The 27,821-nt window shown below is 41.9% G+C and overlaps 1 protein-coding gene across 2 annotated transcripts in view; it reads right to left on the reverse strand.

Moving 5' to 3' along the window:
- The window catches only part of CLVS1 (clavesin 1), a 141,730-nt gene that overhangs the window by 12,875 nt on the left and 101,034 nt on the right, over positions 1-27,821 (reverse strand). For both annotated transcript variants that reach the window (XM_074944330.1, XM_074944331.1), the window contains exons 4-5: positions 15,544-15,654; positions 13,700-13,935 (exon numbers count right to left, since the gene is read on the reverse strand). In XM_074944330.1, coding sequence (XP_074800431.1) covers positions 13,700-13,935; positions 15,544-15,654 — 347 coding nt within the window. The remainder of the gene's footprint in view (positions 1-13,699; positions 13,936-15,543; positions 15,655-27,821) is intronic.

A 27,821-nucleotide genomic window follows, 5' to 3' on the forward strand; every position in this document is an offset into this window, starting at 1 on the left:
GTGATTACATTACATTCAGTCACAACTCTACAACAAGGCCCAGATTACTACTCTCTTAATCCAGGTTTATACTGCTCTAACTCCATTGGTTTCAGAGACAAGGTAGGGTACAGGTGAAGTAAACCTGTGGTGATTCAGCTGCCAGGAATTTAAGATGGCTGGATCACACTTCTGAAAGGCGTCGTAAACCAACAAAACCCCACTTCTGTACCAATAACGTGCTCATGACATGCTCACCTTGAAATCCACCTTTTCCAGTCCTATGCCTCCCTTATTTAATCTTTCCTTCCTGCTACTAACAAGCCGATGCGCTGTGGCAAACAAGACGGTCGTGCCAAGGTTGTTGTTTTTTTCCCCTCAGGAGTGAGAGGTTTCCAGCCTTTCAGACAGACACCAATTTGAGACACCAAGGACCTAGTTTTTCAGAGTACTTAGAATTATATAGCACTGCATATGTCCAAAGCCCAGCTCTCACTCACTTCAGTTTGCAGCACTGTGAGTGCTCTTCTGAAAATCAGGCCCTAGGGTCTCAAGTCTGGCACCCAGAAAATGAGGACCACGCAATTACTGACCACCTGTGAAAAGTTTGAGTTAAGTGGGTTGCTTCACGTCACATAGAAACTCTGGCAGAGGCAGGGATAGAATTCAGTTCCCCATGGCACCAATCAAGAACCTTAACCATAAGACTGTCTTTCTCTCCCTGCAATCCCGTCTCATTCACCACACACCTTCCAATTTCTGCAACAAACGAGGCAGGGGTCTTACACACAACAGTTTCCTTCACTACACCACCCCAATTCAGCCCCAAAGCAGTTTCATCCTGTGCCCAGAAGAAGGGCAGGGTCCTGTGGAAAAAAAGAGTATGTGATGAAGTAATTAAAGCCTGTATCATAAGGCACAAAGAGGCTGAATGAAAGTTACACTGGCAACCTTATTTCTGAAATTTTCTAACTTTTGAGTGGTTGACTTCACAACCTTAATAATGTTATTTTAACATAGTTTTTGTGTGTATATAGTTTCCTAGGGTTTTTAAAAAAGCAAACTGAAAAAAAAACACCCCAAAATTCCATCATGTGGCATTATTTTGATACTCATTGTTCACCAGCAGGATTGGAACCTTTAGATCCTCCACACAGACCTCTGCCACATGAGCAGAGGAGTAACTGGAACACCTGATAGCAATAGTAGGTTGTCAGACTCTGTGTGGACTGGCACTACAGGAGGAGAAGACACAATTCACCAGTGGGTTTTGTGGATATTTGGTGAGACTTAGGAGTCTTGGGTTCCCTGCCAGGCTCCAGAAGGGGTGTGTGCTTGAGTGAGCACAGACTCTTCTGCCCCATTCCCTCCAAAAAGTCCCTGTCCCAGTCCTCTCTTCCCCACCCATGGCTCCTTGTTCCAATTGCATTCTCCTTGCGTACCTAGTCCAAGGCTCCACTCCTCACTCTCCCTCTCTCTACACTCACGCCCAGCCTCCTTTTGCAACTGGTTCCAGATCCCCACTGCTGGATCTCATCTGATCTGTCTTTCCCATCCCCGCCCCCCCCCCACTGGCTTCCAGACTCCTCATACAATCTCAGTCTCCCCATTCTCACTCCCTCACCCCCTCTCTGGCTTATTGTCCCAATCTCTTTGTCTGGCCGGTGCCAGTTCTCTTCCCCATCCCAAGACTGCGCCCAGCTCCTTCTAAGATCTGTCTCTCCTCCCCTCTGCCCCCATTCCCTCCCACAGTGGTTCCCAGGCCCAATCTTCTTGTGCAGCCAGTCTGTCTCTCCCTCCCATCCCCAGCTTCTCATATGACATGTGTTATCTTCCCATTTCCCCTGTCTGCTCCCAGTCCCCTTGCCCAACCAGTCCCAGCCCTCCAACTCCCACAGTTTCTTTCTCCCCAACTCCCAGCTTGGCCAGACTCCTTGTCCCAGTCTACTGCTTTCCCTCCCCTCCCCTCTGGGCTGGCTTTTGGTCCTTCGATATTAAAATCAGATGGCTTCCTTCTCCCTGCTGCCTGGGTGCAAGCAAGGGGGTTATTGAGAGCACAGGAGAGACAGGCTCCTTGATCTCAGTTTCAGTGCTCAGCCTGGCCCAGAGCTGTTGGAAACTGCATCTACAGGAAAAGTTCAGCTTTGTTCCTGTACCCCTGGACTGAAGCATGTTTGGTTGTTCTTTGGGGATGGTCCAGCACTAGGAGCTGACTGAGTGGGCTCAGTGAAAATGGAATATTTGGAGCTTTTAGCTGCTAAAATCAAAGACATCTTTACTGAGCGTGTGCGAACTGTGATTTTTCAAAGGTTTATAATTTAGCCAAATTTGGGTGGATTTTCACAGAGATGGCAAAAGGCACATCACTGACACAAAGACCGTTTTCCCCCCCCCCCAATTTCAAGTCCCTGCTTCAAAGCATGGGGGCATTAGAGCTGTTCAAAGAAAAGTTCTTAAGAATATTTTAACATTGGCAAAACAAGTTTTTCCCCCTAGCTTCATTCTTGGAAACAGCTGTACAATTTTGGCTAAAATTTCTCTCCCAGTAAAAATCAGTCTGGCCTGGAGTATTTCAGCCCTGCTGGATAAAGTTTGGCAGAGTTATATACAACTGAAAATAGTGTGTTATAATGGGAAGCGTTGGGCCACCTTACTAATAGGCAGTGCTACCAGTCCTGGCTATAATACGTCAGCTGTATTTGTCTGCACTCCTACGGTTCACGGATCACTGTAGTACTTGAGTGCTGTGTATGGATTAAAACCACAGCCAGAGCTGCTTAGTAGAGCAGCCAGGTCTCTGCCCCATTCCGGGTATGCTCAGGATACCTAGTGTTGTAGATGTAGTCATAACCTGTTACTTCTGACCATGCCTTCAGATTCCTTGCCCTCTGCTTCTTTGGAGAACGCTCTAGCATTTCATATGCTGCCTGCCAAAGATCAGTTAACAGGGCAAATGCACCACAGCCTTTTCCATTAGTTTCTGAAACTTTAGCAAAATCCGGTCACCAGTTGTAACATTTTTCAATAGCTAATAATCAGCACAGGCTAGTGTACATTTGCCAATGTGATATATGACATTATGTGCCTGCAATGCCCCTCTGCCATGTACATTGGCCAAACCGGACAGTCTCTACGCAAAAGAATGGACACAAATCTGACATCAGGAATTATAACATTCAAAACCAGTAGGAGAACACTTCAATCTCCCTGGTCACTCAATAACAGACCTAAAAGTGGCAATTCTTCAGCAAATAAACTTCAAATACAGACTCCAACGTGAAACTGCAGAACTGGAATTAATTTGCAAACTGGACACCATCAAATTAGGCCTGAATAAAGACTGGGAGTGGTTGGGTCATTACAAAACCTAATTTCCCCCATACTAATTTTTCCCCTACTGTTACTCACACCTTCTTGTCAACTGTTTGAAATGGGCCACTCTCATTACCATGACAAAAGTGATCTTTCCTCCCTTGGTATCCTACTGTTAATTGAATTGTCTCGTTAGACTGACCTCCCACTTGGTAAGGCAACTCCCATCTTTTCATGTGCTGTGTATTTATACCTGCTATTGTATTTTCCACTCCATGCATCTGATGAAGTGGGTTCTAGCCCACGAAAGCTTATGCCCAAATAAATTTGTTAGTCTCTAAGGTACCACAAGGACTCCTCGTTGTTTGTACATTTACAATATGCCCTCAGGTGCCTCCTTGGGTATTATGGCCTCTTTCACTCATCATGAACCACTGACAGGGACGAGATGCCACAAAGAAGTAAGTAGTTTCCTCATTTTTGAACCCAAAATATGAATAGTAAAAACTAAGTGCCACCTCCACCAGTATTTTATATATTGTTTATAACGCAAGGAATAGAACTATTTTGACTCAATTCTCATATGAAATATCTGTTCCCCTCCTTGCATCCCTCCAGTTGGCGAGGGGAACAAGGCAGTTGCTGTTCATGGGCAATCAGAAGCTTTCACATATTTTCCTACTGATTTTTATTAGGGCTGTCAAGCAATTAAAAACATTAATCTTGATTAATCACACTGTTAATCGCACTGTTAAACAATAATAGAATACCATTTATTTAAATATTTTTGGATATTTTTTTCTACATTTTCAAATATATTGATTTCAATTACAACACAGAATACAAAAAGAAAAGGAGTACTTGTGGCACCTTAGAGACTAACCAATTTATTTGAGCATGAGCTTTCGTGAGCTGCAGCTCACTTCATCGGATGCATACTGTGGAAACTGCAGAAAACATTATCTACACAGAGACCATGAAAAAATACCTCCTCCCACCCCACTCTCCTGCTGGTAATAGCTTATCTAAAGTGATCATCAAGTTGGGCCATTTCCAGCACAAATCCAGGTTTTCTCACCCTCCGCCCCCCCCACAGACAAACTCACTATCTTGCTGGTAATAGCCCATCCAAAGTGACCACTCTCTTCACAATGTGTATGATAATCAAGGTGGGCCATTTCCTGCACAAATTCAGGTTCTCTCACCCCCCTCCAAAAACCACACACAAAAACTCACTCTCCTGCTATTATATAAATAGCTATTATTTATATATTATATAATTATTATATATTATTATATAAATAACTATTATTATAATAATAGCTATTACCAGCAGGAGAGTGAGTTTGTGTGTGTGTGTTTTTTGAGAAAAAAAAAAGGGGGGGGCGTGAGAAAACCTGTATTTGTGCTGGAAATGGCCCACCTTGATTTTCATGCACGTTGTAAGGAGAGTGGTCACTTTGGATAGGCTATTACCAGCAGGAGAGTGAGTTTGTGTGTGTGGTTTTTGGAGGGGGGTGAGGGGGTGAGAGAACCTGAATTTGTGCAGGAAATGGCCCACCTTGATTATCATTCACATTGTGAAGAGAGTGGTCACTTTGGATGGGCTATTACCAGCAGGAGAGTGAGTTTGTGTGGGGGGGGGCGGAGGGTGAGAAAACCTGGATTTGTGCTGGAAATGGCCCAACTTGATGATCACTTTAGATAAGCTATTACCAGCAGGAGAGTGGGGTGGGAGGAGGTATTTTTTCATGGTCTCTGTGTATATAATGTTTTCTGCAGTTTCCACAGTATGCATCCGATGAAGTGAGCTGTAGCTCACGAAAGCTCATGCTCAAATAAATTGGTTAGTCTCTAAGGTGCCACAAGTACTCCTTTTCTTTTTGCGAATACAGACTAACACGGCTGTTACTCTGAAACCTGACAGAATACAAAGTGTACAATGCTCACTTTATATTTATTTTTGATTACAAGTATTTGCACAGTAAAAAACGCCAAATAAATATTATGAAAGTTGAACTTACAAATGTAGACTTAAGTAAAATAACCCCATCTGCATTCAAAAATAAAACACTGTATAATTTTAGAGCCTGCAAGTCCACTCAGTCCTATTTCTTGTTTAGCCAATCACTCGAACAAGTTTGATTACAATTTTCAGGAGATACTGCTGCCTGCTTCTTGTTTACAATGTCACCTGAAAATGAGAACAGGTGTTCTCATGGCACTGTTGTAGCCAGTGTTGCAAGATATTTATGTGCCAGATGCGCTAAAGATTCATATGTCCCTTCATGCGTCCATGTTGATGACAGGTTCTGCTCGATAACAATCCAAAGCAGTGTAGACCAATGCATGTTTATTTTCACTATGAGTCAGAAGCCACCAGCAGAAAGTTGATTTTCTTTTGAGGTGGTTTGGGTTCTGTAGTTTCCACATTGGAGTGTTGTTCTTTTAAGACTTCTGAAAGCATGCTCCACACCTCATCCCTCTCAGGTTTTGGAAGGCACTTCAGATTCTTAAATCTTGGGTCAAGTACTGTAGCTCTCTTTAGAAATCTCACATTGGTAGCTTCTTTGCGTTTTGTGAAATCTGCAGTGAAAGTGTTCTTAAAATGAATAATGTGCTGGATCATCATCCCAGACTGCTATAACATGAAATATATGGCAGAATGAGGGTAAAACAGAGCAGGGGACATATAATTCTCCCCCAAGGAGTTCAGTCACAAATTTAATTAATACATTATTTTTTAACGAGCGTCATCAGCATGAAAACATGTCCTCTGGAATGGTGGCTGAAGCACAAAGGGGTATACGAATGTTTAGCATATCTGGCACTTAAATACCTTGCAATGCTAGCTACAAAAGTGCTGTGCAAATACCTGTTCTCACTTTCTGGTGACACTGTAAATAAGAAGAGGGCAGCATTATCTCCTGTAAATGTGAACAAACTTGTTTGTCTTAGCGATTGACTGAACAAGAAGTAGGACTAATGGACTCGTAGGCGCTGAAGTTTTACATGGTTTTGGGTTTTTTTACTGCAGTTATGTAATAAAAAAATCTACATTTTTAAATTGCACTTTCACAACAGAGATTGCACTACAGTACTTGCATGAGGTGAATTGAAAAATACTATTTCTTTTGTTTATCATTTTCACAGTGCAAATATTTGTAACAAAAAATAATATACACTTTGATTTCAATTACAACACAGAATACAATATATATGAAAATGTAGAAAAATATCGAAAATATTTAATAAATTTCAATTGGTATTCTATTGTTTGACAGTGCAATTAAAACTGTGATGAATCAAGATGAATGTTTTTGAGATAATTGTGTGAGTTAACTATGATTAATGTAGACTCCCTCCTCAGGCCCTATGCTACCAGCACTCCCAGCTATCTTCGAGACACCACTGACTTCCTGAGGAAACTACAATCCATTGGTGATCTTCCTGAAAACACCATCCTGGCCACTATGGATGTAGAAACCCTCTACACCAACATTCCACACAAAGATGGACTACAAGCCATCAGGAACAGTATCCCCGATAATGTCACGGCAAACCTGGTGGCTGAACTTTGTGACTTTGTCCTCACCCATAACTATTTCACATTTGGGGACCTTCAAATCAGCGGCACTGCTATGGGTACCCGAATGGCCCCGCAACATGCCAACATTTTTATGGCTGACTTAGAATAACGCTTCCTCAGCTCTCGTCCCCTAATACCTCTACTCTACTTGCACTACATTGATGACGTCTTCATCATCTGGACCCATGGAAAAGAAGCCCTTGAGGAATTCCACCATGATTTCAACAATTTCCATCCCACCATCAACCTCAGCCTGGACTAGTCCACACAAAAGATCCACTTCCTGGACACTATGGTGCTAATAAGTGATGGTCACATAAACACCACCCTATACCAGAAACCTACTGACCGCAATTCCTACCTACATGCCTCCAGCTTTCACCCAGACCACACCACCCGATCCATTGTCTACAGCCAAGCTCTACGATACAATCGCATTTGCTCCAACCCCTCAGACAGAGACAAACACCTACAAGATCTCTATCAAGCATTCTTACAACTACAAATACCCACCTGCTGAAGTGAAGAAACAGATTGACAGAGCCAGAAGAGTACCCAGAAGTCACTTACTACAGGACAGGCCCAACAAAGAAAATAACAGAAAGCCACTAGCCATCACCTTCAGCCCCCAACTAAAACCTCTCCGACGCATCATCAAGGATCTACAACCTATCCTGAAGAACGACCCATCACTCTCACAGATCTTGGGAGACAGGCCAGTCCTTGTTTACAGACAGCCCCCCAACCTGAAGCAAATACTCACCAGCAACCACACACCACACAACAGAACCACTAACCCAGGAACCTATCCTTGCAACAAAGCCTGTTGCCAACTGTGTCCACATATCTATTCAGGGAACACCATCATAGGGCCTAGTCACATCAGCCACACTATCAGAGGCTCGTTCACCTGCTCATCTACCAATGTGATATATGCCATCATGTGCCAGCAATGCCCCTCTGCCACGTACATTGGTCAAACTGGACAGTCTCTACGTAAAAGAATCAATGGACACAAATTAGACGTCAAGAATTATAACATTCAAAAACCAGTCGGAGAACATTTCAATCTCTCTGGTCACTCTATTACAGACCTAAAAGTTGCAATTCTTCAACAAAAAAAACCTTCAAAAACAGACTCCAATTCAAAATTGGAATTAATTTGCAAACTGGATACAATTAACTTAGGCTTGAATAGAGACTGGCAGTGGATGGCTCATTACACAAAGTAAAACTATTTCCCCATGTTTATTTCCCACCCCCCACTGTTCCTCAGACGTTCCTGTTAACTGCTGGAAATGGCCCACCTTGATTATCACTACAAAAGGTTCCCCCCCAGCCCCGCTCTCCTGCTGGTAATAGCTCATCTTAAGTGATCACTCTCCTTACAGTGTGTATGGTAACACCCATTGTTTCATGTTCTCTATGTATATAAATCTCCCCACTGTATTTTCCACTGAATGCATCCGATGAAGTGAGCTGTAGGTCACGAAAGCTTATGATCAAATAAATTTGTTAGTCTCTAAGGTGCCACAAGTACTCCTTTTCTTTTTGTGATTAATCAACAGCCCTAATTTTTATGTTATGGTATTTTAGCACTTCTGCAGTAACTAGGTGCTGACTGTGAGCCAGCATCAAACATGCCCCATAAAAACAGAAGGGGGATAGTAAGGTCATACTGGAGTTAATAACTAATAAAACAGTGAAAGACCTGACTTCCACAACCTAGCCATCAGGAGGCAGTCTGAATAAATAGGAACCCTGCATGTCTCTGCCCAGAATGAGCCCCTAGTTCAGGCTCAAAAATATTCCGAAAGATATTTCTTTGTTTATTATGCTGTCTTAAGTACTGTTTTTTTCTATTAAAGCAGGTATTCGTTGTCCTCATTAGATATGGGAAATAAAACCTATCCTCCCTAAACGTACAGCTCCTTCTCTTTGAGCACTGCAGGAATTTTCTGAGACAGTAGAAGTAAATTTGTTAATTAGATTCAGTTATTTGTCTTGAAAATGATCCTTTAAGAAACTGAATCATGAGCAGAAAATATCAAAAACATCTAATGTGTATTTAAAAATCAGTTTGATCTAATCTGGGGTCACAAACCCTAAAAATGCCTGAATCATAATCTTTCAGGGCCAGATGATCAAAAGAATTTAGGCACCTAAAGGGGCCTATTGGAATTTTCAAAGCACTTAACTAGGTCAGGCACCTAACTCCTACTGATGTCAATGGCTAACCTATTGAAGTGCTTTAAAAAATCCCAATAGGCATCTAACTACATTTTTAGGTACATAAATCCTTTGAAAATCTGGTCCCTGGTCACTACAGGGCAGAGTTAAGGATGTTTTGGTGCCTACACCATGGATTTCCACATGTTAGCATGTCTGGATTTCTTTTAAGTGTAACTGTAATTCTGAATTTTCTGGATTTATAATGTTTGATTTTTGGGATAATTGCAACATCCTTGCAGTGGCACTGGAACAGTTTTAAGAGTGGGGGTGCTGAAAGCCAGCCCCCTTATCCCTGTCCACCCCACCCCCCAGAACTGTGGCTGTGAGCAGGGCTGTGTCTCTGGGAGAGGGGGACTTGGACAAAGGTAAGGGGGCCAAGGCTGGAGCCACAGCTGGGAGCGGGCGTGGAGCCGGCATCCGGGACCCCGCATAAAATGGAGCACCACTAGTTCCTGCGCCTATGGTATTTTGCCCTTAAATCACTCATACGTGTTCTCAACCTAACCTCTGTCATAACACAGTGTTTTGGCTGGGTAGTTTTGTTAAATTTCATTTCTCAACAGTTTATTTGTAAGTGGTATTGGCTTTTCAGACCTGTCTTGATTAAGGCAAGTTCCAAGGGGTTGTGCTTGTGCTGACATGGCCAACAGAGAGAGTGGAGGAGGAGCAGTTAGCTGACAAATTGTGTCCCAGTCTACCACAAGTCAGGGATTCCCCTTCCATCTCCTTTGCCAAGGATCTAGCTCAGAGGAAGAAGTGACCCAAGACCCAGCTGTTGATAGGCGACGGCAGTATAATAGAGAGGCAGGTATTGGAAATGAAAGAGATTCACATGATAGTAAGGGCAGAATACTTACTGCTGCTGAATCCAAGCAAGACTAAGGTGGCACTCTTGGGAAAAGGGAAGATCTTCAAAGAATTACCTTCCTCTGTAACATCCACCCTGATTACTAACTCAGTCTTCAGCTTGGAGATCCTTTTGCACTCACTGCTAACGGAAGTCCAAATAGCTATGGGCAGTCATTTCCATCTGTAACTGGCATGTTGGGCATTCCTGACCCCCTTGGCTTAATTAGTTCAACCCATTATATCTAACTGTGAAGCTACATGGCCAGAAAAAAACTCCAACTGGTACAAAATGCAGCAGCTCATTGATTAAACAACGAAGATCTCCATGAGGACTTCAGTCTGGTGCTCTGGTCTCGTACTGACTGCCTATTGAATAGAGAGTCCAACTCAGGGCCCATATCTTGATATTCAAAACTCTGTGTGGCATTGGCCCTCATTAGGCGAGAGAGAACTTCTCCCTCCATAATCATGATCTCCCACAAGAGCTACATTGCTCAACCAAACAGGCTTGCCATCACTGAAGGCAGAACTTTCACAGGAGCTGGACCTAGACTGGAACGCTCTCCCAAAGAGAGATGACTGACCCCAGTTCTCACCCTATAAACAATCCAGAACCAAAGTAACCACACTTTAAGAATGAGTTGATCTTGCCATTACTGTATTAATGCTAGTTTTCATGTTTTATTACCTTGTCTATTTCAAAACATCATTGAGCTGAATCTTAGTAAACAGATCAAATCTGAATGGATTTTGTTGTTGCTGCTGCTGTTCTGGCTATTACACGCATTATCTGGAGTCATCAGCAGTTTTGCTGTGTTTTCCATCTGTTATTCAGTATTAGGGCTCTGGTATTTTTCCATGGTATGAGATAATTTCAGAGGCTGGGGCTATCATTTCCATTTGTTATGATGTTTTTCTCAGTGTGAGTGGTTGTTTTCCGCTCAGGTCCTTGGTTGGACCAAAAGGAAACAGCAGATGGTTTGAGTAAGACCCTGTTCACACTATAATATTTGCCAGGTCATGAAACTGCTTTCAAAATCATTTTAATTCCTAGGCTCAAGAACTATTTTCTGTGCTGTTTTTTAGAATGTTTTCCTCATTTACACAGACTGGCATTTGCTAAAATAAACATGAAATTGTTTACAGGAACAGATCTTGTCCAGCAGTTTCATGGTACTGGAAAAAACCTGCTGAGGATGCGGGAGTGAGGTACTGTTGTGGTCTCATTGCTAATTAGTATTCCAAAACTCGGCTCAGTTTTGCATCTCTGAGGCAGTGCATGTACCTGTTCCTTCTTCATTGTACCTGTACCATTTGCCATCATCCTAGACTTCCTGGGGTATTTTCTTATCTCTGGTGTTATGTAGTTTGATATGTGCAGGTGAGAATTTGACTAAAAGTGTCAGATATATGTATATTTTTAAGCCACTCTCTAAGCACACACCAGGTGTTGGTCATCTGATAAATTCTAAACAAAATTATGCCTTGAGTTAAAAGAGACAAGATTTTATGATGCCTGTGGAGAAGCAGAGCTTCTCTGAGAGGAGAAAAAAAGAGTGATTAAATGATGATAAGGGGAAAAACTCATTTGTATTGTATGAAAAAAGGGAGATTTAAGATCAAGAAATCACTTACTCCTAAAAATACACTAATGACTAGTGCCAGGCTTTGGTGGATAAGCAGCCAGTTATCTGCATGCTAAGGCCCTGGTTCCGCTAAGGCCCTGGTTCCACAAAGGCTTACAGATGCGGTTAACTTTGTATGCTGTGAGACGTTTCACTGAAGCCAGTCAAAGCATGTGTATGTGTATAAATCGTTACAGCAGTGGTGGGCAATTTGCAGCCCATCAGGGTAATCTGATTGTGGGCCGTGAGACATTTTGCTGACATTGACCATCCACAGGCATGGCCTGCCGCAACTTCCAGTGACCGCGGTTCACCATTCCCGGCCAATAGGAGCTGCGGGAAGCAACGGGCCACAGGTTGCCCACTACTGCTTTACAGGATCAGGGCCTAAATTTGCAGAATAAGAATGTGGAATCTCTCTTATGTGGGAAGCTTTAAAAAAATGCTTTTTCCCCCTCCAGAGCTGTAATTAATTGCATGTCATTATGGCTTGTCAGTCCTGTCAGGCTGGATTCCACTGTTACAAAAAGAGGTCCTATCCCTGTCACACGGAGTGATTCAGGGTCTGTGAGTCGTAAACGCCTCAAGTGTCACCAGTGAGGTAAGCATAGATGCAATCTTCATTGAAAACAAAGTAGTGGGTTGCAGTTTAGTGGAGTACAGAGCAGAGAGATTGTGCTGCTGCACAGCTGGTGAGACCAGTGGAGATGATGTCACATTCCCCAGGGGCCAACATATCCCTCCATCCTTGAGTTTTTCTTAGGGCAAGTCTACACTTAAAACTTACATGAAGATGCTCTAAGCTGACAGGAGAGAGCTCTCCCGTCAGCATAGTTAATCCAACTCTGCAAGAGGCGGTAGCTATGTCAGCAGGAGAAGCTCTCTCGCCGAGATAGCACTGTCTACCCGGGGGGTTGGATCAATTTAACTACTTTGCTCAAGGGTGTGGATTGTTCACACCCTGAGTGATGTACAGTAGAATCTCAGCGTTATGAACTGACGGGTCAACGACACTCGTTACTTGGAACTGGAAGTACACAATCAGGCAGCAGAAACCAAAAAAAAAAAGCAAATACAGTACTGTACTGTGTTAAACTACTGAAAAAATAAAGGGAAAGTTTTAAAAAAGAGATTTGACAAGGTAAAGAAACTGTTTCGTGTTTGTTTCATTTAAATTAAGATGGTTAAAAGCAGCATTTTTCTTCTGCATAGAAACATTTCAAAGCTGTATTAAGTCAATGTTCAGTTGTAAACTTTTGAAATAACCATAACATTTTGTTCAGAGTTAGGAACATTTCAGAGTTACGAACAAGCTCCATTCCTGAGGTGTTCGTAACTCTGAGGTTCTACTGTAGCTACAGCAGTATAGGTCTGTATAATGTGGAGCAGACCTCAAGAGTGTGGTGTCATCCAGCAATGACACTCAGAAATCCACAAACCTCACTATTCTGTACTGGGTCCCCCACCAGTCAATTAGTACAAATTAGTGAGCTTCGTGGATTTAAAAACTACCATTTTAAGCTTTGGAAGCACTATGCACAATCATCAGATCCAAAAGTAAAGGTCTTCCTGTAGGCTTAAGAGACCAGCTTTACTAGCTGAACAGATAATGGGTAGTGACTGCATAGGCACTTGAAGGAGATTACTCAGTTTTTAGAGGGCTACGGTGCTTGTTATACACCCCAACTACCAGTAGGACATTACAGGGAGCTAAAATCTATCATTGACAAGTGTGCTCAGCATGTACCAAATCAACATGTGAATGTAAAACAGAACAGAAATAATCCTGCATATTATGCCATGGAAACGGCATTCCACTGTGATATTTTTTTCATTGAATACAATGTAAACGGTCTCATTAATTTCAACTTGTTTTTGTTCACAATCATTTGTAATCAGAGAAGTAATTATGGTACTGCCAAGACACTGGCCTTTCACTGCTATGTAGTAATCACTCTTCAGGCTAAAGTGCCCCTTACTTTCAGCTTCAGCAAAATGAGCTCCTGCCTCTTACTAAATTGGGTTAGTCCAACCACTAGACTGGTGATGACTAAATACAAAACCTATAATGTGAAACAACAGGACAGAATTTGCACTCATGGCCAGTTCTCACCTTGTCATGTGTTTCGGTGAGCACCCCCTCTCTAGGTTGGAGGATGAGTGCTTCACGTGCATCGCGTTGTAGGAAGTGTGAGTGTATTCATTTTCATCACTGTAGTCAGGACCAAGTAATGTCCGAGCCCAGGTTCCCATGTCATAAGGAGGAAGCATACCTCCAAATTCAGAGGGCAGGCATTCAGGGTGTATTAGCTGGTGAAGACTGTTCAGATTGTTGCCATGGAGAAAGATCTGAAACAAAATAAAACGAAGGCACAGTCAGTTCCTTATTTCATAAAGCATTATAATTTAGAGCAGTGAATTTGCTCTGCAATTTATGGGCGGGGCTTTTCAAAAGCACTCAGCGTTAGCTTAACTCTGCTGTCACTGAAGTCAACGCTGAAAATATGGTACTAGAGATGTTCCCTGCCATTCCCATAAGATATCATATAAAACGAGGGAAAGTGGGTTGTGGAATTATTTTTGAGGGAAGGGAGGAAAGATTCCTGGAAGTGGGTTCTAAAGCAGGCTCTGAAGAAGAGGGATATGGTTCTATTATTGGGTGCCACAAGAGAGAGAGCATGAAGAAGAGAGTGAGAGAAGATAATAAAGGGATGGAAAAGGAGAGAGGTCTGTAAGGGAGCATAGGGAGCAAGAGGAGACAAGATCAGAGATATAAACTAGAAGATCATGAAGACCTTGAACATAAAGGCAATGAGTTGAAACTGGTACAGTAGCAATTAAACCTGGAGCCCAGCTCAGTGACAGAATCACTGTCTTTTTCAGATAGGCACCAAAATCTAGACCTATGTATTTTCAGAGCTGTTCAAAACTCAGTAGTTTTGGTGTGCAAAGGGTCATGTGTGAACATTTTCCTGCATTTGCATCCACATTCTCTCCAGTCAAGTGAGTTGTTTTGGGTTCAAACAAAACATGGCGTTTTGACTGATTTTTCATCAAAATTGCACAAATTGCTAATTTTGTGCTGTTTCAACACATTTATAAACTGACCCAAGTCCATGTACCAGAACAATTTTCTTTGAATTTATCCTCAGTTTCTGAATTTGTAACAAAACACTGAACCACACAAAGCTTCTAGTAATTTATGGTTTTATCTGAACACTGCCCAGCTCCAATTATCCTTCCACTCTTTAATCCAGATATGTTTTCACACGGAAGGACTCCTCAGCCTGTTCAATACTCCTCAGATGGAGCCCAGGCCAGATTTTGGTGCCTTTCTGAGATCCATTCTCGTGATTATGGACTTCAGGATAAAAGTGGACAAGGACAGTGAGGTCCACTAATCCAGGTACATCTCTTCAGCAGAGACCTGCTTCTCTTCCTGCTGTGTGAGCTGATGTAGAGAAGTGGAAGTTTTTGTGGACACCAGTGGGAGTTAAGAAAGGCAACCTGCTGAAGAAGCAAAACTGGCAAGTTCCTTGGAGTTGATGATATCTCACTGGGCAGAGGTCTAGCTCTGTGGAAGCTTTTTCATATGGGTGGCTTCAATGGGAGACTGTGCCTGTCTCTCCACTATCACAGCTCAGTAAATACTTCCTCCGTCCATAGGCATGCCTTGTCCACTGTATAATAGGATAGCGCCTGTTCTTTGTAAGTAATCAAAGATTCTCTGGGCCCTGACTTGAATTCTGAAAATAACCTACTTCTGCTGAATTACTGATTAAATCTAGGCTAATTCCAAACTCCAGCTGAGGCTTCAGTCATAGCTGCAGTTCTCAGAGGCCCATTCCAAAAACAAAAACAAAAAAACCCAGAGAAAAAAGAATAAAGCAAAGAAAGTAGAGTTATTCAAGCCACTCTGGGTCTGAAGCTTCATAGGTTTTCTCCCCCTCTAATTACCCTTTTCCTTGTCTTGTCTTTGAGGAATGGTTTGATTAGCGTGTACAGGGCATGAATGTACCAGGGCTGGTTGACAAAATGGACTCCCCCAAAACGAGCAGGAAAGCTGTCCTGTAGAGAAGAAAGAAAGGGAAGGCAATTAACAGATGCACCAAATTACTCAGGCAGCCAGCAGGACTAAAGTCAGAGGAACAAGTTTGCATCTTACTATCTGATACACCATTTAATCAGCAGTCCGCTTGTGGTGGGGGGATGGATAGTGCAGGAGGACTAAGAAAGACATGCACTGTTTTAAGGAGCCACTATCCCTTTCCCTCAGTGCAGTTACACCTTAGTTTCTAGTGCTTAAAGAAAGCAGATATCAAGATCTCTGCCCAACTTTCTTCTGACTCCACTCCAGCACACTGCAGCTTGCCGAGAAGGGAAATGCAGAAGGGGTGATGAACACAGCTTGTTTCCTGAAAATCCCTTGAGGGGACTAATTTTAACTCCTTATTGTGTTATGTAACTGAACTGCAAATTCCCTCTTACATTCCAACACACAGCTCATTTTTTCACCCTTTCTGCCACCCTTGCCCCCTGCCCCATCCCATTCCCCCTTAAATCATCATTACAATAGCTGAACTTTCTGGGTGAGTGAGCAGCACATTATGGGGAGCAGGGCGGGTGGGAAATGCTGATATGTGAAGGTGTTGACAGAGAGAGACAGAGCATGTGACAGCACCATGGAAACTGACACCACCAAGTGCTTGCTGCTGAGGTTTAGTACAAATATCCAAGCATTAACATTCAGGTAGAGTAGTCTAACAGAGGTGTTTGCTTAGGTGCAAGAGGATGCTACTGCAATGTGGTACACATAATAAATAGGCTACTGAAGTTTCTTTAAAGGTACATTGTAAATGATATTTTGTATCTACATTCACATCATGCAAATGTCAGGGTCTATCAGGGAACAGGCTAGGCTCCTTTCACTTTTGGAAACAGTGCAACGGCGGCTGCATATATGTGCTGATGACACCCACAGAGAGAGGCAAGTTGGCTGCTTTCTGACAGGAACTCGGGCCTCTTTGTAAATAACTAAGAAGATACGTTTGCTATTGATACATTTTGCTCGTCACCAGCTCCAAAGGGAGGCAATTATTATTTCCATTATGGCTATAGCATTCAGTAAGAATTTTAGGACCAGCTCCTCAGCAACTATAAATTAGTGTGGTTGCATTGACCTCAGTAGAGCTATGATGATTAACACCAGCGAGGATATGGCCCTTAAAGTAGATGCACCTGGAAAAAAATGGAAATATATGAACTTTCAGCAAAGCCAAAAGTGGATTTCTGCTCTGTACAAGGATGATGTAAAAAGAGCACCTGAAGCTGATTGGAAAATGGCATTTCCATCCCATGGGAAATTCCCATATATTGATATTTGCTTTTGTCCCAATTTGGGATGAAAAGTCAAAATATAGAAACTTTCACAGAATGACAATTTCTGAAAAATTTCCATTGAGAATGACATTATTCTCTGTGTCTGCCTGAGCCACCACAGTGCCTCATGGGAGCTGTAGTTCTGGGTCACTCTTGGTCTCTGTAGCAGAGCTGCAGACTGTCTCTCCCAGTAGCTCAGCCACAGGGAAAGACTGGAGTGCAACATAAGAGATGTAGTATGGTCAGGAAGCAAGGGAGCACAGAGGAATTAGGGACCTGGAACCACAACTCCCATAAATCACCATGGTAGCTCATGGTAGCAGACACTGAGATTAATGTTGACCCAAAACAAAATGTTTTGGTTCAAATGACCTGCTATTGCTCTTTTCCCATGGCAAATTTCAATTTCAACTGAACTCCATTTGCCAGTGAGAAAACATTTCACTTCAGAATATTGTGACCAGCCCTAATGGCACCTTCTCCCAAAGTAAATCTACTTTCTATGTGCATTCAGAATTATATGGGCCAGGTGGTCAGTGGTGTATATTGGCATACCTCCACTTGGCACTTATATACATATAATTTAGTGGGGAAAGTAAGTTTTACTACTATCAGTGCAGCACAGCCCTGGAGGTCAGTGATTCTGGCTTGTGTACAATGGGATATACTAAGTACAATAGTGAAGCCACCCATGCAACCACATTGTTTAAACACATTCACATTTAAACAATGTATGCCTTAATTACCGGTGGAAACCCCAAAAGGCAATAGGATTCCCCAAGGGGTACAGAGGGAAGCTTGCTGCAGCATCCTGCAGAGTTTTTATTACTGGGCTTTATGAACAGGAAAAAGCCCAGCTTGACTTTCAGATCCCAGCCTGGGTTTGTAGGGCTATCAGTTAGAAAGACACATCATTTTTCTTTTCAACTCTGTACATTCAATATGGATATTGCTGAGAGACAGCTCTGGAATGCCAGTGTACTATTTTTACAAAGACACCTATCATAGCAGAAATATATCTGAAAGAAAGGCTGACGTCTCAAGAAGTGTTTTGTATTGTTTTTAGCTAGTTGCACTAAGATGTGTGAGATCTCTCCCTGATCACGCCTGGGCTCTCTGCTGATTTCTCTGAGGCAAAATGAAAGTAACTAAAGTTGATTTTCTGTTGGAGAGCTTGTGCTTTTAGGAATTCTTTGTCTTCCTTGTGCCTTTGTGATTCCTTGGGAACGTGCATTTTATAATGAGAAGATTTTTTTGGGGGGGGGTCTGTCTTGAGTACATTTTATTTGAATCCATGCTGGGAAAGAGATCCTTAGTCTTTGCTCTAGCTGAGTCTTTCTTACAAAAGTTGGGCCTAAACTTTCCCATTGATATCAATGATAATTTTGTCATTGAGTTTTCTGGGAGCAGGGACTGCATCTTGCAAATAAGTCTGGAAATACATTAATGACTGGATCAAAAGCCATTTGAAATCAGTAGGAGTCTTTCAGTTTCTGCACTGGTGATGAAACTGTGACATCTGCGGATTTCTCAGACTAGCTATCTATGTCCTTATCTCACTCCATGGGGCTCGAATATGACAGCATCATACACAGATTGTAGGAAACTTTTTGTTTCTAGTATTGACTTAACTGGTACTGTAGAAAAGACTTTCTGTTGCAGAATTCCTCTTTTTTGTTTGACTGTGTTTCTTTCTCTCTCTCTTTCTAGTGCTTTTTTTCTCCAAAGAAGCTAGTAACAGAAATAAACACTGAAGTGCCAGAGTGGAACTTTCAAGAAAACTGTGAAGTCCACATCCACCTCAATATACCTTTTCCTTTCAGATTGTAAAGACAAGACTCTCCTAGTTCAGAGATCAGAAGGGAGGAGGTGCCACAAGTACACCTTTTCTTTTTGCGAATACAGACTAACATGGCTGCTACTCTGAAATCAGTTCTTTCCCTCTCTCAAGTTTTATGTGCCACCTGTGCACTGCAAGGCACAGCAGTCTGGGACCGAAAACTGTCAAGCACATAATGGTATGTTAAATAACTTGGGAGGAATATCTATGAGTTGAGCGAGAGACACTTTTTCACCACTTCCTCCCACTCCCTCCATCACCGTGTTCTTTTATTTATTTATTTATTTATTTTGCCATGTGAACACGCAGCAGAAACCTTCTACTGTTCTTTCTTCATTCTTTTGTGCTGAAGGCTAAAAATCAAGATGATCTTCTAACACTAAATAAAAACTTCTGACACCAAAGGATATTAGAGAGGGAAGTTAATCTTCTGAATATAAAAGTTAGAAATGGGTCTGAGGTGGAACACTGGATCCAAACCTTCCGAACTCAACCACCAATGATCTGAACCAACACACAAAATCCAAACAAACTTCCAAATTTGGGAAAGTTCAGATTGAAATCATATTCCAGTTCTGAATTTTGTGACTCAAACACATCACTAATGACAATGCATGTTGACAACCATTTGCAATCAAAAAGCAAAATCATATCTCCTTCAAAAGTCCAGTGCAATCTGTGTAAAAATCCCCTCATCAATGCAAATAAATGCACAGACTCTTCTATTTGAACACAGTTTTGCCTACATTTGGGGAGGATTTATTCGCAAACAAAAGTGTTTAAATTAGGTAATTTTTTTCTACATTGAGCACAAAAACTAAAGCTTCTTGCTTCTCAGTACATTTGATCATTCCCTATAATGGTTTAGAGCTTCCACAGATGGTATTAATAGTTCAGTAACAGTTTCTCCACAGAGAAGTACTGTGACTGGTGCCATAGTGGTGTAAGGAGACTTTCAGCTCTAGGTCCCAGGTCCAAAACTAGCCTAGTTTGGTGGTGATAGGAACTGAAACTTATTGCTGTCTGAAGCCTCTGCAGTGGCCTATGGCTATATGTAGGCTAGGCTAAAAGGTGTATTTTAAAACACGTTGGCTAACATGCTTTAACACATTTTGAAGCCCTCATGTAAACAGGGCAGATTGTGTTAGCCAGCTGAGGTGAATGTTTATGCTTGTCTACCCATTGAATGAGCAACTGTTTTCCTACCCCCACCAGCACAGTTCCTCAGACTCAGGGTGCTGGAGAGGCTTGTACTGGTACTGCCCAGGCTTTTGCTGTTTGGTGGATAGTTAGAAGGTTTCCTGTTCAACCTCACAGCTTCTCCCTGCACTAAATTCAATTTTAAAAAGACACTTAAGAACTCATTAATTTTCCTGTGGCTAATCAACGAGCCTCATGATTCTCACCAAAAGTCCTCTCTTCTAAGAAGGATTTAATAACAAAGGGCTGTAGCTAAATCTTAGTCAAATAAGATTTTGCCTTTTTTTTGGTAGCGTACCTAAGTACATACACTAGTATATGCTGAAATATTATCATATTGAAAACTGAAGTATAAAGTGAACATTGGGATGCACTATCCCAGGGGTTTTTATGTGTTTGTTTGTTCTCCTGCTATACTGACTAATTCACAAAATTCAGTAATTCACAACAGGTCTCCCAGTCATTAGTGCAAATTAATGAGGGCCCACAAAGCATCTGTTTGTGAATCTTGGCAGATGGTACCAATGAATTAGGGTAAAGAACACAGATTTGTTTAGTAAACTTTAATTTGTGATAGAATCACACTGTCATATCACATGGTCTAACCAAATAGCTTTTAAGGTAACCTTGGGGCCGCAGGGGGAATTCTTTCACTTTTTCCTCCTCCTCTTTCTCTGCTGAAGCAGCTCAGAACCATTTAAGAATTTTAAAAATATCCAAAACTCCAAAAAGCATGCTAAAAATTGTTATTCTGGGTTCCCCCCCGCAGACTAACTTTCAGCCCAAATCAGCCTCTGGTATGACTTCTAGCTTGAGTAACTGTCATGTCTTCACTTTGGAATCCTGGCAGAGGTGTTACATGCATACATGTCCTCTCTCCAAAATAACATGCAGTCCAATTAAATACAAAAAACCCCTCAACAGTGTGGTTGTGATTTTATAAAACAGAAGTGAGGAACTCAAAAGTTACCGGGACGCATTGCTCATCTGCATTTTGTATTACAATACCGGCCGTTCTGTATCCTCTTTATTATATGTCATATAGGTGTGTGCTTACTGTGACTAAGTTATGGTGGGTGTCAAACTATAACTTTGAATTTCTTAGCATCTGTGGGTGTAAAATCTGACCCATTAACTTATATTAACATGTTTTCGTTGTTTTTTTTTTAAATGTAGCTTCCCTGTTCTTTTAAAGGGGGTGGGGGTTGGGGGAATAAAGTTGCCAGTGAAGAAGTCTGCAAGATTATTTGATTATACCTCTGAACCCTGCGGAGTATACAAATTTTGAAATTACATGTTGGGGTAGTGGGGAGGTGTCATAAATATAAAGGGAAGGGTAAACACCTTTAAATCCCTCCTGGCCAGAGGAAAAACCCTTTCACCTGTAAAGGGTTAAGAAGCTAGGATAACCTCGCTGGCGCTTGACCAAAATGACCAATGAGGAGACAAGATACTTTCAAAGCTGAAGGGGGGGAGAAACAAAGTTTCCCTCTGACTGTGTGAGGCTTTTGCTGGGAACCGAAAAGGAATGGAGTCTTAGAATTTAGTAAGTAATCTAGTTAGATATGCATTAGATTCTGTTTTGTTTAAATGGCTGATAAAATAGCTGTGCTGAATGGGATGTATATTCCTGTTTTTGTGTCTTTTTGTAACTTAAGGGACTGCCTAGAGGGATTCTCTATGTTTTGAATCTGATTACCCTGTAAGGTATTTACCATCCTGATTTTACAGAGGTGATTCTTTTACTTTTTTTCTTCAATTAAAATTCTTCTTTTAAGAACCTGATTGCTTTTTCATTGTTCTTAAGATCCAAGGGTTTGGGTCTGTGTTCACCTGTGCAAATTGGTGAGGATTTTTATCAAGCCTTCCCCATGAAAGGGGGTGTAGGGTTTGGGAGGATTTTGGGGGGAAAGACATTTCCAAGCGGGCTCTTTCCCTGTTATATATCTGTTAGATGCTTGGTGGTGGCAGCAATAAAGTCCAAGGGCAAAAGGTAAAATAGTTTGTACCTTGGGGAAGTTTTAACCTAAGCTGGTAAAAATAAGCTTAAGGGGTTTTCATGCAGGTCCCCACATCTGTACCCTAGAGTTCAGAGTGGGGAAGGAAACTTGACAGGAGGCAACCAAAAGACCATCAGATCTGGAAGTACTTTAAGGTTTAACTTGAAGCCATAAAACTCCTGGGGTGCTATATGGAATCCTGTTCTAGAGGTCTGCTGAATGAATGCATATGCTACTGCTATACTGAGTAATCAGAAATAGGCTAGAGAACTCAGCAAAACTCTCTGAGCTGCCAAACCTACTGTGAACTATTAGCTACAGTTATTCATCTGAAGTCCTCAAAACAGCAGAGGAACTATATAGATGCCAGGTTTCTAAGAGGAACCATGTTTCCAAGCCTCTCCATGACAGCAGGTTTAGCAATAAGCTTAGGAGAGTAGTCAAGGCCTCGAAGTTAATTCTGTTTGTCTTTGTGTTACCCTCTGGTGGTTCGTTGTAGGTGGAACTTCAGGCTTGGATTGAACTGGGATGAGCCAGTGATAAGAGAGATGACATTGACTTGACCCTGACAATGTTTATGGTTAAAAGCTGTAATAGTTTTGTCTGTTGGTTAAATGATTTTTTTACCTGAAGATGTCCACATGGTTTTATGTTGTTGCTGTTATAGCTATGCCTGGAGCCAGAGTTCCAGGTCAATAATATTTCTTTGACTATTGTCACCACACTAGCTCCTGCAACAGCTCCCAATTTCCTCTCCCTTCTTTCATGAACCCTGTCCTCCTCGCTGACTGGATTAGGATCCTCTACCTCTGTGGTCTGTTGTAAGTCGCTTCTGAGAGGCATGAGGTAAGGCTGGCATTGACAGTAGTGCAGCACCTTTCTCGTATTGCAACGAAGCAACATATAGCATGTTGGCCTGTGTCCTGGTACAGAACCTTTCAAAGTAAAATGTTAGCACAGTATCCATCATTAAAAGTCAACATGTGGTCACAGTGAAAAGACCCCTTTCATTTCCTTATATTTGGAAAAATAACTGTGGGGTATTTCAGACAAAAAAAGGGAGCCAACTGTGGCTAAATGTTGACCTTTTAATGGTGACCACTAATTGAAAAACCTGATTCTTTTTAATTAAAATTTTCAGGGAGAGAGGAAAGTGGCAAAAAATTGAGTTTTGGATGGAAAGTTGAGTCAAAAATTCTAAATTCAGAGAATTTTGCCTAGCTCGAGTAAGCACAGTATTCTAAAGGAACAAATGGTGGCCACATATACATACCACAGCCACCAGAGGGGACTGACCCAGTAGAAGCCTCTCCCACTTGAGCTAAGGGAGTAACTGCTTTAATTGTGAATAAATAGGAGGCTCTTTTTCCTCTCTGGGAACAGATTTGATGGTTTGCACTTAGCCATTATAATATCCTGATTTACTGGTGATTAATGCAAGAAGCTGATTTGGACTGATGTTTCTTTATTTAGATGGTATTTAAAATGTGGCTATCACTGGACTATAGGCACATTTGAAAAAATGTAATGCAAAATACATACAATATCAATTGGACCAATACACAACATTTACAACTTACCCCAAACTATCCAGACTAAAAGTCTCCCTTCCTAGCTATTTCCTATCCTATAGAAAGCCTGTGAAAACAGAAGAGCTTTGCAGCCTGACCTGAAGGTAATAGATCCGTTATGATATCAAATCAATAGGTCAAAGAATGGGGGCACTGTGTTTCTGGAGGGCAGAGAAGAAAACACTGAGTCACTTTGACCAGATTTAAAAGGGCAGTGAAGGGAGACACATGAGTGCATGCAAACAGCCAGGGGTAAAGTGGATAAAGTACACCAGTTAATTTCTCATACATCAGGAACTGTAAAAGCAAAAGCTGCTTTAAAAGGGAAACACCTCTGTAGAGTCAGTCTCCTTAAACATGCATTGTTCCCCTGAGCCATATTGTTGAAGAAATCTACCCCACTAGTATAGCACTTTTATTCTGTATTTCCTTCACATTGGCCTTGCAGTATCTGCTCATCTATTCTCGGCTGAAAGAATTTCAGACATGACGAAAGTAGACACTGAATGACTTCTATTAAAATGTCACAGAGAGGACAAATGCCCATAGCATTGGTTAAAGTGGATAAAGACAACCAAACAAAAAGCTATTAGGGAAGGTCTGCTGGCACTTGCCTTTCACCTCCGGAGATCTATTAACTTTAAACCAAAACTCCCCATCATGCTTATGGTTGTGGCCATGTATAAAATGGGAATATCATTGCTGGACTAAGATTTGTTCTGTGATCCATCACTTTTATGTAACAAATATGACAATGGAGAAAAGAGGATTTCATTATTTATAACAATGGGCAAACTAGTTCAGACAAAATAGGAATGTCACTGAAACTTTGCGCAAGACCCAAACGGCTGGGGGGGAGGGGCGCTCTGGGTTTCGGCAGGGGAAGGGGGGCTAGAGGGGCAGGGCCTTAGGCAGAAGGGGTGGGCTGTGCTGGGGGCTAGCCTTCCCGAGCTGTGGTTCACCCACTACCCATGAATAGGCAGCTGAGAGGCTTCCACGTCCAGGAGGGCAATGAGACAACAGTGGCAGCAGCAGCCCTGCCGGTGGGGGTAGTGGGTAGTGTTCAGTGAATTTGGATTTGCCAGGGCAAGGATCACCCCGGTGTCCCTAGGCAAAGACTCTCCCCCTTCAAAATCATCTCTTCCTGGAGCCCCATGTTCTGCCTGGACAGAGACCACTTCTTCAAACCCTCCAGCTCTTTCGCAGCCTTGCAAACCCTAGAAGATGATAAGGGGATAAGTAACAGTCAGCATGGATTTGTCAAGAACAAATCACGTGAAACCAACCTGATAGCTTTCTTTGACAGGGTAACAACTGTTGATAGGGGGAGGCAGTAGATGTGGTATATCTTGACTTTAGTAAGGCTTTTGATACTGTCTCGCATGACTTTCACATAAACAAACTAGGGAAATACAACCTAGATGAAGCTACTGTAAGGTTGGCGCATAACTGATTAGAAAATGGTTCCCAGAGAGTAATCATCAGTGGTTCACAATCAAGCTGGAATGGCATATCGAGTGGGGTCCCTCAGGGATCAGTTCTGGGTCCAGTTCTGTCCAATATCTTCATCAATGATTTAGATAATGACATAGAGAGTACACTTATAAAGTTTATAGATGATACCAAGCTGGGAGGGGTTACAAGTTTTTTGGAAGATTAAAATTAAAAATGATCTGGACACACTCGAGAAATGGTCTGAAGTAAATAGGATGAAATTCAATAAGGACAAATGCAAATTACTCCACTTACAAAGGAACAATCAGTTGCAAACATACAAAATGGAAAATGACTGCCTAGGAAGGAGTACTGCGGAAAGGGATCTGGAGGTCATAGTGGATCATAAGCTAAATATGAGTCAACAGTGTAACATATTGCAAGAAAAGCACATCCAGTCATCTTCATTGTCTCTTCCATTCTTTGGGTCGCTACCACTGCTGCCTCTGTAGCTGTCATAGCCTTCACTCCTAAGCTCCTAAGAAGGAACCACCTCCTGCCACACACACACAAACCCTCCAAACCTACAAAAACACCACACACACACACACACCTTCCCTCAAACTCCCCTAACAAATTCCCCCCCAATGCTCCCCCTCAAATTCCCCCCAAATTCTCCTAACAAACTGTCCCCCAAACTCTCCTAACAAACTCCCCCCCCCCAAATTCCCCTAACAAACTCTCCCCCAAACTCCTCCGTTTTCAGCTCTGTTTGCTGTCTCCTGTGCCCCTGCTCCTGTTAACCAGCTCCAATTTCAACTCTTGTAAAAATGTAATATGACAATACTTTCTGTTCCCATCACATGCTTTAGATCCAAGTGGCACACAGCAAAGACAAGACCAGTCTTTGAATGTTGAGAAGACTTTAGAGCTAGTTGGAACAGTTCTGACAAAACACTCCAGGCTAGTATGGTCCCTCTCATTAAGGTTTGCATGTCCTTGATAAATACATGGGAGAGGCATAGCCATGATCTTGCTGAATGGTCTTTTGTGATTATTTTTCCTTTTGAGGAAGAGTTCTGTGGGGTTTAACTTCTGTAACTCCCATTGGCTTTAATGGGAGTGTGACAGAGTGCTGGGAAAGAGCAACTGAACCAGCACCCTGATCACTGTTTAACCATTTATGCTCCCAGAAATGGCCTGACTAAGGAGAGGAATTTCTGTTTACCAGATCAGATTGGGGCAGGGAAGCTAATGAGCTAATTAGCCCATTAACAGGGAAACTGGAAAACAAAGCACAGGAAGGAAGTGCAGAGCAGAAGAAAGAGAGACATAAGGCTAGCTGGACTATAAGGGAGCTCTTTGTGTGGAGAGACCTTTCCCACCTTTCCCCACCCCTTGGTAGAAGGGATAGCTAAGCTGAATGTCTCTGTAAATAGTATGGTTGCATGAGAATGGGAAAGGTGGTGAGGTGAAGCACTGTAAATAAACTACAGGGTGATATCTCCAGAAGGAAGGTCTGTGAGCAATCTGTCTGAGAGCAAAGAAAACAGGAGCAGCAGGTGCCCCATCACAGGGAGTCTCAAATCTAAATCCTGGTTCACTGCTGAAAATGTTCCCCTAGGGAGATTTAATACAAGGCAGCGCTTAATGTAATGATAAACACATTCCTACATCACTGCCTTTGATTCTGCATCACACACACATTCTTAGTTTTCAGAACAATGGAAATGTATGGAATCTATCTGATCATTTGGGATTACTTGTGTCATTCAGTCTCCACCTAATTTCTAATATGCCATTAGGTTTACTTTTTTGCCACATCCCTCCATGCAGAAGTGAAACTTGTTTCATGTATTTGTGTTTCGCAAAGACCAAAATAGCCCCAGGGCTAAATTGACAGGAGTGGAACAAAGTGCTTGCTCTTCAATAAAATCTAATCTCTTTGCGTAGCATTCTGCCCCTATAAAATCCTTTTTTTTCTTCTAATAATGCAGCAGTACCCAGATAATAAGAAACTTAATAGTAATTAACTGTCCTTGAAATATATTTTGAGGCCAAACACAATATGATTAATACCAGAGATTCATGGTTTCACACTGAGCAAAACGTAATATTCAAAAAAGTTGTCTTTACAGTGACAGATAGCTTTTTGAGTTTTATTCATGATATTTTCTATGCAATGCATTTAAAAATCAGCTATGAAGGACACTTTGGACTAAAAAGTCTACTGCTATACAGTACAGAGAGCAGAATGATTTTCTTCATCATGATTGATTATTTTATCTTTTTTAATATTATAGGCTTTGTTGGTAGCACCACCTATAATTAGGGTTACCCGACACTTTCCATTATGAGACCCTGTGTCAGTTGCTTATAAATTTACCAGACTGTAACTGTTTGGGCTGAAATGTTCCAGGGCAGGTCTCTGCCACAGGCTGATTTTTGTTTTCTAACAGTTTCAGCTAAAACAATTCACCCATTCCTGAGAATGAGGTTAGGGGGAAATACATTGTTTTGCCCGTGTTAATAAAATTCTTATGACCACTTTGTTGAAAAGCTTTATTGCCCAAATGCTTTGGAGTAAGAACTTAAAATTTGGTTGGGGGGAAGGGTCACGTTGGTATTAGGGATGTGTATTTTGATGTTTCTGTGAAAAGTTGCCCAAATTTGGCCAAGCTATGAGCCTCCAAAAATGGAAAAATCTCAGTTCTCACATGCTGTAATGCACCTGTATTGTGCAGGAGATCAGACTGGATAATCACAATGGTCCAATTTCAGTTCGCACATGCTATAATTAATTCAGGGGAG

Source organism: Natator depressus, chromosome 2, assembly GCF_965152275.1.
Source record: "Natator depressus isolate rNatDep1 chromosome 2, rNatDep2.hap1, whole genome shotgun sequence".
Classification (NCBI taxonomy): domain Eukaryota; kingdom Metazoa; phylum Chordata; order Testudines; family Cheloniidae; genus Natator; species Natator depressus.